Raw genomic sequence first — 16,689 nt, forward strand, 5'->3', positions numbered from 1 at the left:
GCCTACTCTGCTTAATTTACAGTAATTCGTTGCTACAAGATGCTTCACTGAAAATATATTGTAGAATTCTGGAGGTAGTCTAGCCTAGAAATTTAGCTGCATTTAAAAAAATAAATTGTGTATGTATCTTCCCCTGCTGCCATTTTGTAAGCTGTCTCATGGGCTTAAATTGGGAAGGAAGGAGGAAATATGTAAAAGCCTTGTGATGCAGTGGTTAAACTGCACTACTGCAGTGAAGACTGCAGATTAGTTCAATCCTGGGCTCAGGTAGCTGTCTCAAGATTGATTCAGCTTTCCTTCTTTCCATGGTTGGTAAACTGAGTACAGGGGCTGGGCAATGTGTAGCCTGTATAATTGAATTGTAAACTGCCAAGAAAGTGCTATAAGCGCTATGGGGCGGTATGTAAGCAGTACTCTCTACTTTGCTAAATAAATAAGTAAGCAAGCAAGCAGTCTCGGGAGAGAGGAGAAAGCTTGGCTGATATCTGAAATGTAATTGTTGCTCTACTCCATCTAACAGATAAAACAGCTTTGGACAAGAAAGCATTTGAATAAATAAAAGTTGTGGTTGTGTAAAGGCAGAAGCATTGCTTCCTTTTCTGTACTTTCTCACTTGTCTGAATCCAAGAAGAAAACTTGCTTTTATAACTGGAGATGTCTGCATGTGGACCTGAAGACGCCTAGAAGCAAAATTAGATAAAATAGAAATAAATGTAGAGTTAAAAGTGGTTTCTTAAGGTTTTGCACCAGAGACAAGCAGAGTGTTTTATGTTTATTGAGTCAAATACTCTTAATATCATTGAAGCTTATAGGACAATACACCGACAAGTCTTATGGAGCAACAGCTTGCTTCTTCTTTTGTTTGTGTAGAAGTTTTTAAAAAGTATAATTTTATAATGAGATGTTGACTGGTGCATGCTGAACAACATGAACTAACATGTTGATGCCTTGCTTTTCTTCCCCTTTCTACCCAACACTCTCCAACGTCAGAGAACAGCAGCAGTGATCAGAGGCAAGCTTGTAAGAAACATGAGCTCTACGTTAGTTTCAGAGATCTTGGCTGGCAGGTAACTTCATTTCTGTGCTTGGAATTTGAAATCTGTGGTGTATTTTAGCTCTTTGTTAACTGCAGTGGTAATGTCAACCCCATGACCTGGTCTCCTTTTGAAAGTGCAAAGGCTAAAGCCATCCAGACAGGTGGAGGTTTGCAACTCTACAGGCTCCCAGCTGCATGGAAATGGTTTGTTTTCTGGCAGGACAAGGGAATATGTGGCTCTCCAGAACAGAATTCAGAAATTTTACGGACAGCACTAATACATTGGTGTTTACGTGTGGGGGATTAATTCACTGGAACTAAAGCCTTCATACAGTGGAGTTGGGAAAGTCTCTAGTCCCACTTCGAGTGGGCCGTGAACCTGGTTACAGAATGGTGAATTAACACTGAAGTAATCCCATTGACTCGGCTGAATTCCTGCTGTAGAAAGAAGCATATAAAAGAAAAATTGTAGAAGTGGCCTTTTGCACAATCAGACAGCCAGGTGTGCATCACAGGGCTGGCAAAAATGCTTCCCACTGCTTGTGCAAATCAACAGGATTTCAGCTGATAGGTTTGTTTTAACTGGGAATGCCAAATAGAGTCAGGTGTAAAGAATATGAAATGAGAAAGTACACCTAACAGAGATGTACTTGCAAAACCAATATTCTTACATCTAATTTTTTAAAGTACAGTGGTGCCTCGCTTAACGGGCTCTCCGTTTTATGACGAAATCGCATAACGATGAAGTTTGGTCATCACAAAAGTGATCGCAAAACGATGTTTCCTAATGGGGGATTTCACTTTCCAATGATCGGTTGCCTGCTTCGGGAACCGATTCTCGCAAAACGACGATTTTCCTACAGCTGATCGGCAGTTTCAAAATGGCCGCCGGGTTAAAAACAACGGCCGCCCGCTGTTTTCTGGGACGGATTCCTCTCTGCACGGGCAGCGAAAATGGATGCGCTATGGAGGATCTTCGCTGGGCGGTGAGTTTCAAGCCCATAGGAATGCATTAATCGGGTTTTAATGCGTTTCTATGGGCTTTTTAATTTCGCTTTACGATGTTTTCGTTCTACAGTGATTTTGCTGGAACGAATTAACATCGTAATGCGAGGCACCACTGTATTTTTTAAACCTGCTAAACCTTCAGGTGTCACTTGGGATTGCTGAAAATGAATGGATTAAGTTAAAATATTGAACACTTAGAATTGCTGATGTAACAAGAAATGGTAAATACAGTAATTTGACAGATTTTAAATCTGTTGAAGAAAAGTTCTATGAATTATAGTATCTAAAATGTAATGATTTAAAGAAAACGATGATTTAATGAGTTATTCCAGATGTGGTTGGACTGGAGTAATAATCCCTTGCCATTGGCCATGCTAGCTAGTGGTGAAGGGGGGGTCACACACCCCAAAAACATTTGAAGTACCACAGATCCCTGATGAGCAGCAGCTACTGAGATAAAAATGTCCATTCTTGGCCTGCAGGAGACTTGTTTGCTTCATTTTAGGGCCCTTTGTGTGGGGTGGTGAAGCATATAATCTTACATACCATCTTTCATACCAAGGGAAACACTGGTTTCTGAGCCTTTGGTTTTAGAACTTGTGGAGTGGGGGAGAGTGAGAGAGCAAGCAATCTAGTGCAGTAAAAGCCACAAGTGGCTCAGTGGTCTGTAAAGCTTGTTGCTGCAAACTGTTTTCAGCAGACTTTATTGCTTCAGATGCCTGTCCTTCCACCCACCTGCCGGAGTAAAGGCTGGTTTACAAATACCTAAATCAGGGCTAGCCCAAAGCTTTTTTGTGCCTGAAGCCAAACTTCCAAGTGCCATATTTTTTTCCATGTTGCAAAAATGGACAGCAATGCATAGATGACACAGCCGTCATCCAGAATAAGACTCAGAGAAATGAACAGGAACCGCACAGAACCACCACCTTCTTAGTTGTTACCAGCACACTACTCTGAACTCCCAGAATCCTGTCTGATTTCAGAAGCTAAGCAGACCTTTTGGGACTCTCTGTGTTCCTGTATTTCTCTCACGTCTCAGGTGTGATACCTGGCTCGCTTGTCCTTTGGTTCTAATTTCCTCGTAAATTCTGAGTACTGGTTTGGCCCATGACTCCTGGCATAGCTCTGGATTTATTGGCCATGCGCTGTGTGTCCAAAAATGTCAGGATGAGTAAGATGAATCCCTTTTTGTAAGAATCTCTCTTAGTGTCCTGTATACTGAGCTAGCTAAGAAGAGGTGAGAGTAAATAGTTCCACCATGCAGTTTACAAAATCCTCTTTCTTGCTTTGTCCAATCTAATCCAGGACTGGATCATTGCTCCAGAAGGTTATGCTGCGTATTACTGCGAAGGAGAATGTGCTTTCCCACTGAACTCTTATATGAATGCTACAAACCATGCAATTGTGCAAACACTGGTAAGCCCTTTGCTAGATATGAGCAATGTTGTTCCACTTTTTAAAAGAACTGCAAGAAGTTCCCAAAGAGGTTTGTATAATTTGCTGTGGTCAATTGCAGCTAATTGATGAGGTGCCCATGTATGTCTCAGTTACATGCTTGGCTCTTTACCGAGTTGTGCAACAGAGATTTGCACCACCACTTTGTCAGTTACTACAACAAGTTATGGAAACCTTACATAAATGCCAACAGGATTTTGGCTATTGAATGAATTCTAATCTATTTCCAGTGCTATGACATTAGCAGCTTGATTAGGGTTATACATGGATCTCTTGCATTTTGTGAACCAAGTGAGAATGCCAATGTCCCCCACTGAATGTGATGACCTACCAACACCCAAACATTTGAAATCCTGTTGCACAGCTCTCCGTGCACAATGGGGGTGACAGTGATGACAGCAGCAGCAGTGGCAAAATGTCACGGATTAACAGATTCCTAATTTTTGGGTGCACATGACTTTTGTCGCGTTGTGTACAAGTCATGTGCATCCCAAAATTACTTTTAATCGGTGTTAATTTTCCACTGCTGATGTTGTCACACGCGTGCAACATAAATCCAGCTATCACACCACTCCTGTTTCTTGGCATCACACCAAAAAAATGACATGGGACATTCTTTGTCCCTAGTTGGGACAATAAAAGTACCAGAATGGGAAAAACAAAAATACCAGTAGATGTCTTGGGCCACTTTTTGCTGTCTCCCCCTTTTTTCTTGTAAACACCAAACAAAAATGTACATGGCAAATGTCAGAAATCTGGGACACTGATTACAACTCTTCAGCTAAGAATACCATGGAATGCCACTTACCTAATAGATCTCGTTCTCTGGGGATTCTACATCAAGTATTACTCTGGAGGTCTAATATACCTTATCTGGGTGCATCAGTCTTCACAGTAACAGATGCTAAAATTAACTTTACTAGCCTTCATCGGCAGGAAATTTTGACAGGAGAGGAAGTACTTAGAATTTTGTATAACACTGGGCAGAGAAACACATTATTGTATGTGTATCATGCATTTGTGTCTGTATATCTGCGTGTTTCAGACCTCTTTGAAAAGCTGGTAATTTTTACAAAGACTAAACCGAGCCTGGTGAAACCCAGAGAAGGATTTCGGACATTTTGTCAGTTAATGATGCAGCATCTCCTGTTCTGGTGCTTGGGTGGGAACAGGCAGATAAATAACGATGACAACATTATCCATAATCCTAGAAATGCAGAGCTGGAAGGGGCCCTATGGATCATTGAGTTAAGCCCATGTCAAGGAGCCACAGAGAGGAACTGAACTCCCAACCTCTGGCTCCACAGCCAGAGACATAAAAAAGAAAAAACACACACACAAACAACAAGAAGAGACTGGCAGTGATGCAGATGATACAGTAGTTTTGACAGTTACTTTAAAAAAGCAACAGGGCAAAATTACAGTTTCAAGACCCTCAATCTGTCCATTACTATTGCAGTTCCAATGCTTAAAGATACCTCTGTTTCCATTTCACAAAAGCAAATACAGTGGTGCCTCGCATAGCGAACGCTTCGCTATGCGATGAAACCGCACAACGAGGGGTCCCGGGCCATCGCTGGAGCGTTCGCTCAGCGATGGTCCCTATGGGCTTTTTTCGCTATGCGATGATCGCGCGGATGCGATCAAAGCATAGCGAACAGCTGATAGGCGGTTCCAAAATGGCCGCCGCTAAAACAAAATGGCGACTGCTGTTTTGCCTCGCTAACAAGGCATCCAAAATGGCCGCCGCAATGGAGGAAACTCGCAGAACGGTGAGTTTTAAGTCCATAGGAACGTATTAAATCAGTTTTAATACGTTCCTATGGGCTTTTTTGTTTCACTTAACGATGGATTCGCTGAGCGAGGGTTAATCCGGAACGGATTAACCTCGCTAAGCGAGGCACCACTGTAGTTGCATTTTACATACTTTGAGGAACAGTTGTTGAATTCTACAACCCGCTGGCCCATTGCACAGAACACATTCTCCTCCCAACTACAGGCATGCCCCGCTTAACGATTACCCCGTATAACGACAAATCCGCTTCACGACGATGTTTTTGCAATCACAGTTGCGATTGCAAAATGATGTTTTAATGGGGGTTTTTCACTTTGCGACGATTGGTTCCCTGCTTCGGGAACCGATTCTTCCCATTACGAGGATCAAAATAGCTGATCGTTGGGTTTTCAAAATGGCCACTGGCTGCTCAAAATGGCTCCCCGCTGTTTTTAGGAGGCATTTTTTGCTTAAGAGGCACCCGAAAATGGCCGCCATATGGAGGATCTTCGCTGAACGAGCAGGTTTTCAGCCCATTGGAACGCATTGAACAGTTTTCAATGCATTTCAATGGGCCTTTTTATTTCACTTGACAACATTTTCGCTCTACAGCAATTTCGCTGGAACAAATTAACGTCATCAAGCGAGGCACCACTGTAGTTTATTTTTGTCCTAACATCCAGCAACATGATTCATAAGAGGATCCGGCAATTGAAACATGTGGCTTCTTCTTCCTCCACCGTTTTGTGAGGCATCCCCCTGTCCCCAAAGTTATGATTAAATAACAAAAAGAGTCTTGTTATTCCTCATTACTGTATTGCTGTGATGTTAGTCATGCTTTAGTTATTGAAAAAAATATTACTGTACAAGTAACTAGTTATTCCCAACTTGTTGTTGTTTAGTCGTTAGCCGACTATTCCCAACTACAGTGGTGCCTTGTATAACAAGTGCCCCGTTTAACGATGAATCCACATACCGATGCAGATTTTGCAATCGCTTTTGTGATCGCATTGCGATGTTGCCTATGGAGAAAAATCGCTTTGCAATTTTTATTTATTTGTTTGTTTGTTTGTTTGTTTATTTATTTATTTATTTATTTATTTATTTATATCCCGCCTATCTGGACTATAAGTCCACTCTAGGCGGCTTCCAACATATAATAAGAATAAAATACAATTAAAAAACAAAATGTGCATAAACATAAATAATAATTACAATCACAACATATGAAAAGGAATATAAGGGAAATTAGAAAAGGAATCAGGAATTGATTGGAGGGAAGGCCTGGATGTATAACCATGTTTTTAACTGAGTTTTAAAAACACCCAGCGTAGGGGCCGCACGAATCTCTGGAGGAAGGTTGTTCCAGAGGTGAGGAGCCACCGCCGAGAAGGCCCGGTTTCGTGTCTTCTCCTTCCGGGCCTCTCTCGGCATCAGGCTCCTCAGCCTCACCTCCAGACTCGCGCGGGTGATCCAGGTAGACCTAGGTGGGAGCAGGCGTTCCGCCAAGTATAGAAGTCCTAAACCGTTTAGGGCCTTATAAGTAAGCATTAGAACTTTGAAGTCGATGCGGAAATGGATGGGCAGCCAATGCAATGCGGCCAGCGCTGGAGAAATGTGTTGGTATTTTCTCACTCCGGTAAGGAGTCTGGCCGCAGCATTCTGCACCACCTGAAGTTTCCGCATCAGCCTCAAAGGCAGCCCTACATAGAGCGCGTTACAGTGGTCTAATCTTGAGATTACGAGTGCATGCACCAAGGTAGTGAGTGCCCCCGTGTCGAGATAGGGCCGCAGCCGGGCAATCCGCTAAAGATGGAAAAAGGCGGTACGGACTACCGACGCCACCTGTGTTTCCATGGTGAGGGTTGGGTCCAGATGTATGCCCAAACTGCGGACCCCACTCTTCGCGGCCAGCGTCGCCCCCCCAAATGTGAGAGAGTCCCCCAAGCCGCTAACCACGGGGCCACCCACCCTCAGAACTTCCGTCTTGTCCGGGTTCAGCCTCAGCCCATTCTCCTGCATCCATCCCAGTATGGTCTCCAGGCAGCGCTGAAGGGACAGGACGGCATCACCTGCATCAGGTGAAAAGGAGATGTAGAGCTGGGTGTCATCAGCATATTGGTGACACAAAGCCCCACATCCCTGGATGACCCCATCCAGCGGCCTCATATAGATGTTAAACAGCATTGGGGAGATGATCGACCCCTGTGGAACCCCACAATTGAGACTCCATGGGGCTGAGACACTCTCCCCAAGCTGGACTCTCTGGGGACGGTCCTCCAAGAAGGAACGGAGCCAGGCAAGAGCCGAGCCACCAATTCCCAACTCGGAGAGCCTCCCCAGGAGGATACCGTGGTCAACGGTATCAAAGGCCGCTGAGATGTCGAGGAGGACCAACAGAGACACTTTTTCCCTGTCGGCCTCCCTCAACAGGTCATCATACAGGGCGACCAATGCCGTCTCTGTACCGTGGCGCGGCCTGAAGCCCGACTGGAATGGATCCAAGGCATCTGTTTCATCCAAGTATGCCTGAAGCTGGTCGGCCACCACCCTCTCCACCACTTTGCTCATGAAAGAAACATTGGCGATGGGCCTATAATTGCCAATTTCATCCGCCGCCAAACTAGGTTTCTTTCTTATGGGCCTAATGAGTGTCTCCTTGAGGGCAGAGGGAAACCTGCCCTCAAGGAAAGACCCATTTATAATTGCAGTGGCCCATTCAGTTGTTATCGGCCTGGCTGCTTTGATTAGCCAGGCCGGGCAAGTGTCCAAGGAGGAGGTGGTGGCACGACAGCGATCAAGCACCTTGGCCACAGTGTCAGCGATGACAGGCTGAAAGGAGTCAAAGGTCACCGGGCAAGACGGAGCGCTGGACATCTCTGCTCGACTCACTGTATTTGAAAACGGAGAGAGGTCCCGGCGGATGGCCTCCACTTTAGCTTTAAAAAAGGCTGCAAATTGGTCAGGCGAAAAACTAGGGGGAGGCCTGTCACCCGAACCAGTTCCGGATAGGTCGCGCACTATACGGAACAACTCCGCCTGCTGATTTGATGCTTCGCTTATCCGGTTAGCGAAGAATGATCGACATGCAGCCTTTACCTTAGTCAGGTAAAGGTTAGTTGCGACCCTGACAGCTATCCAATTAAAATCCGTCGGGTTCTTCCTCCACCTACGCTCTAGCCTTCTCCTATATCGCTTCATTGCTCGAAGCTCCTGGTTGAACCAAGGCGCCGTGAGAGTTCGGCGGCGGAGAGGGCGCTTAGGCGTGATCATGTCTACGGCCCTGGTGGCAGCAGTGGATCATCTGTCAACCAGAGCCTCGACAGGGGCGCTGGCCAGGTCAGCCGTAACACCTCTCATGGCATCCTGGAATCCGGCCGGATCCAGTAGCCTTCAAGGGCGGACCATAGAAATAGGTCCCTGCTCCCTGGGACGGGGAAGTGCCACTGAGAGGTTACATTTTATTAGGTGGTGATCTGACCATGACAAGGGGACCGACACGAGGTCAGTCACCATCAGATCACGCTCGTTCCATGTAGTGGTAAAGACCAGGTCTAACGTATGGCCACCCACGTGGGTGGGGCCGATAACATGTTGGGACATGTTCAAGGAAGCCATGGTTTCCAAGAACTCAAGAGCTGGCCCAGTGGTCTCTGCCCCCGCGTGCACGTTGAAGTCACCCAAGACCAAAAGCCTCGGGGACCCCAACAATGCCGCGGAGACAAAGTCGGCCAGCTCTGGTAGGGAAATGGCTGGGGCACGGGGAGCGCGGTAACCCAGCAAAATCCCAATACCATCCCTGGCCCCAATCGACACGTGGAGTGCCTCTAGGCCTGGCTTTACCACTGAGGAGCGCCTAGTAACCTCTAAGGTGGATTTGTAAACAATGGCTACTCCCCCTCCCTGCCCCTCCAGTCTACCCTGGTGCTGGACAGCATAACCGGGCGGGCAGATGAGAGCCAGGGGAGGGGCACCCTCCCCACTAATCCACGTCTCGGTTATGCATGCCAGGTCTGCATCCTCCTCCAGAATAAGATCAACTGGGGTTTATTGGATACAGACCTGGCATTCATCAGCACCAGATTTAGAGTGGAGGGCTGACTGAGCTGGCTACCTCGATACTGAGGGTTGGTCACAGTCTCAGAACAATGAACAGCAGCCAAACATCTGTTCACCATTCTTCTGACACGGGTAGGGACTGTGCCATTTTTTCCCCATAGGCCCCATTTTCCCCCAGCTGAGCAGCGGGAGCTCCCGCTCAGCTGGGGGAAAATGCCTGTGGTGATCTCCGAAGGACCCTTTCGAAGGGTCCTTCCAAGGCCACCGCAGGCATTCCGCTTTTGAGGGGGCATTTTCCCCGAGCTGAGCGGGAGCCCCGCCGCTCAGCTGGGGGAAAATGTCGGCGGTGGGTAGCGCCCTTGGAAGGACCCCGAAGCCACCGCCCACCGCTGACATTTGCCTTCCGAGCTCTCAAAGGGTCCCCCTCCGACATTGGAGAAAGCCCTTTGACAGCTCGGAAGGCTCTCAGCAGTGGCGGGGGCAGGGTATGGTGGATCCGGATGGCTTCCAGGCAAAGCACTGGAAGCCTTCTGGATCCCCCCCCCCCGCCGCCGCTTGGATCCCGGCGGCGGGGGCAGGGTGGGAGGAATCCAGTGTGGATCCCGGCGGCAGGGGTAGGGTGGGAGGAATCTGGGCTTGGATCCGCCCCGCAGCCAGCTACCCAAGGCATGGTCAGACTCTCAGGAGTCCGACCATGCCTGGGGTAGCCGGCCTCTCAGAAGAGCTGAGAGGCTGGCATTTCGGCTTCTCCCGGAGAAGTGTTTCCTGGAGAAAAGCTGGCGCACGCTCGGGAGGAGGGTGGGGGAGCCTTCCCCCACCCTTCTGGCCAAGCGCCAGCCGGTCCGCTGGCCGAAAAAGCCGGCATGCGCTCGGGAGGAGGGTGGGGGAGCCTTTCCCCGTCCTCCTGCCTGAACGCCGGCCCCATTTTTGGCCAGCTGATCGGCCGCTCCAAAATGGCCGGCACAACCATTTTCACGCCCTGCCTTCGCTTACCGAGGGTGCGAAAATGCCTGCGCTATGAAGCTACTTCACTGAACGGTGAGTTTGGGGCCTATTGGAATGCATTAAATGAAGTTTAATGTGTTCCAATGGGTTTTTCTATTCCGTACAGCGATGTTTCGCCATAGTGACGGTTAATCCGGAACGGATTAACCTCGCTATGCGAGGCACCACTGTAGTTATTTATAATTAGTTACTTCCAAGTTTGTATAGTCTGGATATGGTTAGATCACAAACCCACATTGCTTATGCATTAATATGTACCAGTTCTGGAGTATAGTGGTGCCTTGCATTACGATGTTAATTCATTCCAGCGAAATCACTGTAGAACGAAAACGTCGTAAAACGAAATTAAAAAGCCCATAGAAACGCATTAAAACCCGATTAATGCGTTCCTATGGGCTTGAAACTCACCGTCCAGCGAAGATCCTCCATAGCGTGGCCATTTTCACTGCCCATGCAGCGAGAAATCCGTCCCAGAAAACAGCGGGCGGTCATTTTTTTTACCCGGTGGCCATTTTGAAACCGCCAATCAGCTGTAGGAAAATTATCATTTTGTGATAATTCCCCCATAGGAAACATCGTTTTGTGATCGCTTTTGCAAAAACTTCATCATTATGCGATTTCGTCGTAAAATGGAGCGCTCGTCTTTCAAGGCACCACTGTAGAATGAAAATGTTCTTCAGAATTGCTGTATGTTAATACTGATGGTATTTGGTAAATATGTGATAGGTATAAAGATTTCCCTAAAATCAATCCATGTAAATGTCCTAATGCCTTCTGTTTTCCCCACCAGGTTCACTTTATAAACCCAAATGTTGTTCCGAAGCCTTGCTGTGCTCCAACGCAGCTAAACGCCATCTCAGTCCTCTACTTTGACGATAGCTCCAATGTTATTTTGAAGAAATATCGAAACATGGTGGTTCGAGCTTGCGGCTGCCATTAAACATCCCCATTGGGAAAGCAAGACAGGTAGCTTGTAAAAGATGTGGATAATATTTTTGTTCCTGTGCTTGAAGATACAGATCGCTACAGAGAAGCGGAAGCACCCTTGAAATCACACCACGGTTCTTAGGATCAATCTTTCCAAAGGGGCCGTTGAGTCAAGAAAGACTTCCAGATACAAATGGCATTGCCATGTTTGTCTTTTGCTGGCAAATGAGCATCATCCTGCAGACTGTGAAGGTAGAGACCAAGGAGAGACCAGTTTTGCAGATGGGACCATACTTCCGTAAGGCGAGGACCATCTGTCTGAAAGTGCTTTGTTAAGGGGAACAAACTGTTTTAAACAAATAGTCATCTCTGTGGTGAGAAACAAATTTGTATGTGTCTGTATGTGTTGTCCACACAGATGCACAGATTTATAAAAGTTACTTTTAGAGAAACTAGTTGTTTGAATTAAAATGTGTCAATGAACCTGCCTGAATGAAACAGATTCTGCTGATATTACTAGGGATATATGGATCCTGACATTTTTTTTTCATAAAAAAATCCTGTGTATTCTTGTCTTCCTCACAACTGCACATGTTTGGGACACTTCGCTGCCAAAGCAGCTTTGCCGTTATTTGAAAACAGATCCCAGTTGTTGAGCACAATGTGTATATTTTTTTGTAAAATGCACAGGCAGCAGGAGAGAGCCAAGAATTTCAACAGTACAGAACACACACATTCTACTTAACTGGGCAGCCGGTTCCCATCCAAGCAAACCGAACGGCAATATAAACTACGTATGTGGATAATATGACTCATAGGTTCACGTCTTCCATACAATTCTATGCTGTCCAACTGCTTGGACACTTAGGTCACCACTTTATGTTTTGAGGCACCCTTTGTTTTCTGGACAATACAACCTTCCTGCAAATTGACAGAAAAGAAGAAAAAGAAAAGGCAAACTTGTTTCCTGTCCTCAACACTTAGCTGCTGCAGCAGAGAAGCGGGTCTAATTCTGAAAAATAGGAAAATCAATCTTACTCTCAACTGTAGTTTTTCTCCTTTCTTTTTTAAAAATAAAATTCACTCTGTAAAGAAGAGGAACGTCCAATCATATGAAATAGTTAAGGTGTTTTACTATCTGGAAGAACTGTACAGTGGTGCCTCACAAGACGATTTCAATTCGTTCTGCGAAAATCATGGTCTTGTGATGTTCCCTATAGGAACATCGAAAGATGAATGAAATTTAGTCGTCTTGTGAGGCATCGGTCTCGGGGAAAAACTGTCTTGCGAAGTACGGCCATAGAGAAAAAAACGTCTTGCAAGCCACCATAGCGATTGCAAAAACTAATCATCTTGCGGATTAATTGTCCTGCAAGGCAATCGTCTTGTGAGGCACCACTGTACGTGAATAGTGGTTGTACCTTTCTGGATAGCAGCCCAACTGCCTCCTTAGTTCCTTTGGTTCCGTTGTGCTGATTTGGATCCTCTCTGCCATGGGGAAAACTGCAGTAATACTGCAAATGAAAGGCTGAACTGTGCACTAATACTGTCTAATTAGAAGGCTCTCTGCAATGGCATGGAGCTAAATATCTTGCTGTTGTGAGCAATGGGAAAAGGTGCTTGTTAAAAAAATAATTACGATACTAAATTGAGAGGAATTGCAACCCTGAAGACAGAGCATTCATCTAGAACTTTGACCTAGGGAAGGAATTAAATTCAGAAGACCCAATATTCTCCAAGTGGTGGGAAATTGGTGATTGACAAACAGTCTTGGGAGCTATAGTGGATAAAACTGAATATGAATTGGCAAATTGATATTCAGTCCAATATCACTTAGTTTGCATGAACAAGGGAAATGCTTTCTAAGTTTTGAGATGTATTAGTGCTCTTGAGCTGAATGTGGTTGTGTCCACACTTGTTCAAAAATGGTTTGACACAAAGGAAATTCTTTGAGGGGGAAAGCTACAAAGGCAACTTTCGGGAAAGGCTAAAGGAAATGAATTGTCGTCCCTCCAATATTGTTAGGGATTGAATATAAATCAGAAAGTTTGATGTGTCATTATATGAATCTTTGCTGAGACCACATTTTTAGCACTGCATAGTTCTGGTTGCTTCTCCTCAAGAAGGCTGTTGTGAAGCTGGAAATTTGTAGGGTGGAAGGAAAGCAATTAAAATGGTTAACTGAAAAGAACATGTTTCTTACAAGAAGACACTAGAGCATTTGGGTCTTTTTATTAAGAGGGAAAAGCATGACAAATAGGAAATTTGACAGTGTATTCATAGAAACCTCTCTGTGCCCTGGGAAGAGATCTTTCTTTTCTTAATATTAGAATGAAGTCACCTGAAGAAGTTGAGTTCTAGTAGATTCTGGAGAGGACACTGAATGTACCTCTTCACACAGCATATCATTAGTATATAGGACTCATTGCCAGAAGATAAATTCATGATCATTAGATGGCTTTTAGAAATGGTTAAAATAGTGGAGACTTAACATTCCACACCTATGTATATTGGTGAGGTTCAAATGAACAATTTTGCAGCTGAAGAGCTTCGGAATACAGTATGGCACACAGATTGTTTATTGAAATCCTAGGTGTTGAAGATGTGGTTGAACAACGTTATCGCTGGTTGTGGACAGGGCTCCACTGCCTTTTATGGCTACTTCTCTTCTGTATTAGAAAACAAAGTCATACTAAGTAGTTTTAGGCTGCAGTTTAAGTCATACAGAGTCATTCCATTTGGAAGACAGAATAGTCCAGAGCTGCCATTCTCAACCATCAACACCATATGAAAGAAATATAGGCCGAATCAGGGTTGTGTACGTTACATAATGAACCTTATAAGGTAGTGTGTGAAAATTTGTTGCCAGTCCATGGCCCTCTTCAAATGTGCCAGGAAGAATGGCTGGAGAACGGCTGATCTAAGAGAACAGTGACATGCCCTAAATTGTTGTGAGAGATTTATGTCTTAGGAAATTATTTGAACCTAAATCTTCTAAACTTTGTGTATCAACTGCTCAACAGCGGCTGATCTGTTCTGCAGCCAGAAATAGCTGAAGCAACTTCTGTAGGACACGTGGTTGTCAACATTCAAAATTCATCTGTGCTATGTAATTTGGTTGCATATGCATACTGATGCGAAACTATGGCAGCCCTCTCTGGTTGTATGCCATTGCAGTGGCCCTTGGAACAAAAATCCTCTTTGCATATAATAGGCTCACCCGTATCAAATAATTTCCTACCACTTCTCAGGCCTGGTGAGAAAGAGGGGTTGAGAGGCCATATGTTGGTTTTAGAATGTCCATGTTTTCTGAGACAAAATTGCTTGAAACACCTTAAATGCAACATTAATATTTATAATTAGGAAGTTGTCAATGCGTGAGAGAATGTTTTGAGCAGAACATGCAGCTTGTTTGGTTGAGTGCCCAGAATCTCCTAGCCATCGTGGCCATTGGCTAGGAGAGCCTGGGAGCTGTAATTTAAGAAAAAGTTATTTCCCCCCCCAAACTCTGGTTTGGAGACAGGCAGTATTGCCCCAATAAACTCTCATTTATAGTTTAGGACTGTAAATAAGCAGATACTGTAATGGAGAGGGTAGAAGAAAGCTGTTGAACTATAAGGCTGCACTGAAAGGGATTTATCCCATATTCTTGATAGTGGGCTTTTCAAATTTTGTGCCCAGGCAAAAACATATGTGATATAGTCAAGTATGCTTTCAATTTATCACCAAGGATATGGCACCTTCAGCGGCTGACCTGTTCACTTCTGGGCAGATTGGTGCAGAGGGGAGGCCCAGTCCTCTTTTAAGAGTAAGACCTTCCTGAGTATTCACGAAGGCTTTCACGGCCGGGATCTAATGGTTGTTGTGGGTTTTACAGGCTCTTTGGCCATTTCTAAAAGTTGTTCTTCCTAATGTTTCACCAGTCTCTGTGGCCGGCATCTTCAGAGGACAGCACTCTGTGCTCTGGTGTAGTTGGCTTGGGAGTGGAGTACTGAGAGTGCTGTCCTCTGAAGATGCCGGCCACAGAGACTGGCGAAACGTTAGGAAGAACAACCTTCAGAAAATGGCCAAAGAGCCTGAAAAACCCACAACACCCTTCCTGAGTGTTAGAAAAGTACATTCTCCCTATCTGACTGGTCAGAAGGTAGGCAGGATAATCCTTCATGCTCATTCAAATGCCAGTAGGGAGAGCAATTGACATGTCCGGTGTTCTGGGCAGTGTGGTGGGAGGATTTGGCATCCAGTCAGAAGAATGGAAGGACCCACCAAGGTCTTCCCAAGACCTTGAACTGGTGGTTTGTAGTCTTCCTTCCCAATCTACTTTGTGATGGTACCTCCCCTGCTTCAGCCAGTGAAGCACAGATTACAACAGTGGTTCCCAATCTTGTGTCCCCAGATGTTCTCGGTCTAAAACTCCCAGAAGCCTTCACCACTAGGAGTGCTGGCCATGATTACTGGCATTGGTAGTGCAGGAACATTTGGGGATCTGAGGTTGGGAATCACTGGATTAGAAGGTGAACAATCCAGAGCTGAGGGGGGAAACATCTTGTTTAGACTACAGCTTCCAGAATCCCCCAGCTAGTGTGGCCACAGCTATTAGGTTGCTGCACGTTTGCATGGATAGTACCAATCACCTGTAGGAACATGTGAAAAGTTACTTTGGGAGTTATTGCCAATGCTGATTAGGGGATTCTGGGAGTTGTAGTCCAAAAATGAACCTTCAAACCTGTGGCACAGTTAATCTGTTATGTAGTTACACAAAATCCACTATGATATTGTATATTTTTAGGGGTTCAGTGAGTATTCCTTAGGGAACTCAGATACCTTTTAAAGGTAACATATGAGACATCTCCTGAGTCTCTGTGAGTAAGATGTATGGATCAATTCTAGTGCCTTGTGTTCCTGACTGTAGTGGTGGCTGTTCTGTATATGATAGGATACACTTCATAAACTGTTTGAAATGTTCTACGGGGTTATTGTTTTCGGGGTTACTTATGTTCTACCCCCACCCACCCCTACACATACTAAATAAATGGCAGAACTTCTACTAACCTCTGTGTAAGGTCCACTGTTTGTACATGTTTGTGTAAATAGTTTTTGCAAAAGCAGAACAAAATTATTTATTTCAGCCTTCGTATTTCCCGTTTTCTCAATCACTTTCAGGAAGAAAATCCTGTTCATCTCTCCTTTGAACACATGTTGTTTCCTTATTTAATAAAGTATTTATTAACAACTGTTGGTTACAAAAAGGAATATACATTTTGGGTCCCCTCCCCTTAGAGCAGTTGTTTTTAGATGGTTGTTTGTATAAATAAATCAAATAAATCATTGCAGTTTTACTTGGTTTTAAAAAAAACCCTACTTGTTCTGTGTCTTAATGTGGCCTGATGCCTTTCTTTTATCTTCTTTATTTTGTGCATCCCAG

At 45.0% G+C, this 16,689-nt stretch overlaps 1 protein-coding gene across 2 annotated transcripts in view; it reads left to right on the forward strand.

The window, feature by feature from the left end:
- BMP7 (bone morphogenetic protein 7) overlaps window positions 1–14,765 on the forward strand; it is a 102,287-nt gene extending 87,522 nt beyond the window's left edge. For both annotated transcript variants that reach the window (XM_072996824.2, XM_020797472.3), the window contains exons 5-7: window positions 991–1,067; window positions 3,350–3,460; window positions 11,128–14,765. In XM_072996824.2, the coding sequence (XP_072852925.2) occupies window positions 991–1,067; window positions 3,350–3,460; window positions 11,128–11,277 (338 nt within the window). In that variant the 3' untranslated portion in view covers window positions 11,278–14,765. The remainder of the gene's footprint in view (window positions 1–990; window positions 1,068–3,349; window positions 3,461–11,127) is intronic.
- The last annotated feature ends 1,924 nt before the right edge of the window (window positions 14,766–16,689 follow it).

Source organism: Pogona vitticeps, chromosome 4 (genome assembly GCF_051106095.1).
Source record: "Pogona vitticeps strain Pit_001003342236 chromosome 4, PviZW2.1, whole genome shotgun sequence".
Lineage (NCBI taxonomy): Eukaryota > Metazoa > Chordata > Lepidosauria > Squamata > Agamidae > Pogona > Pogona vitticeps.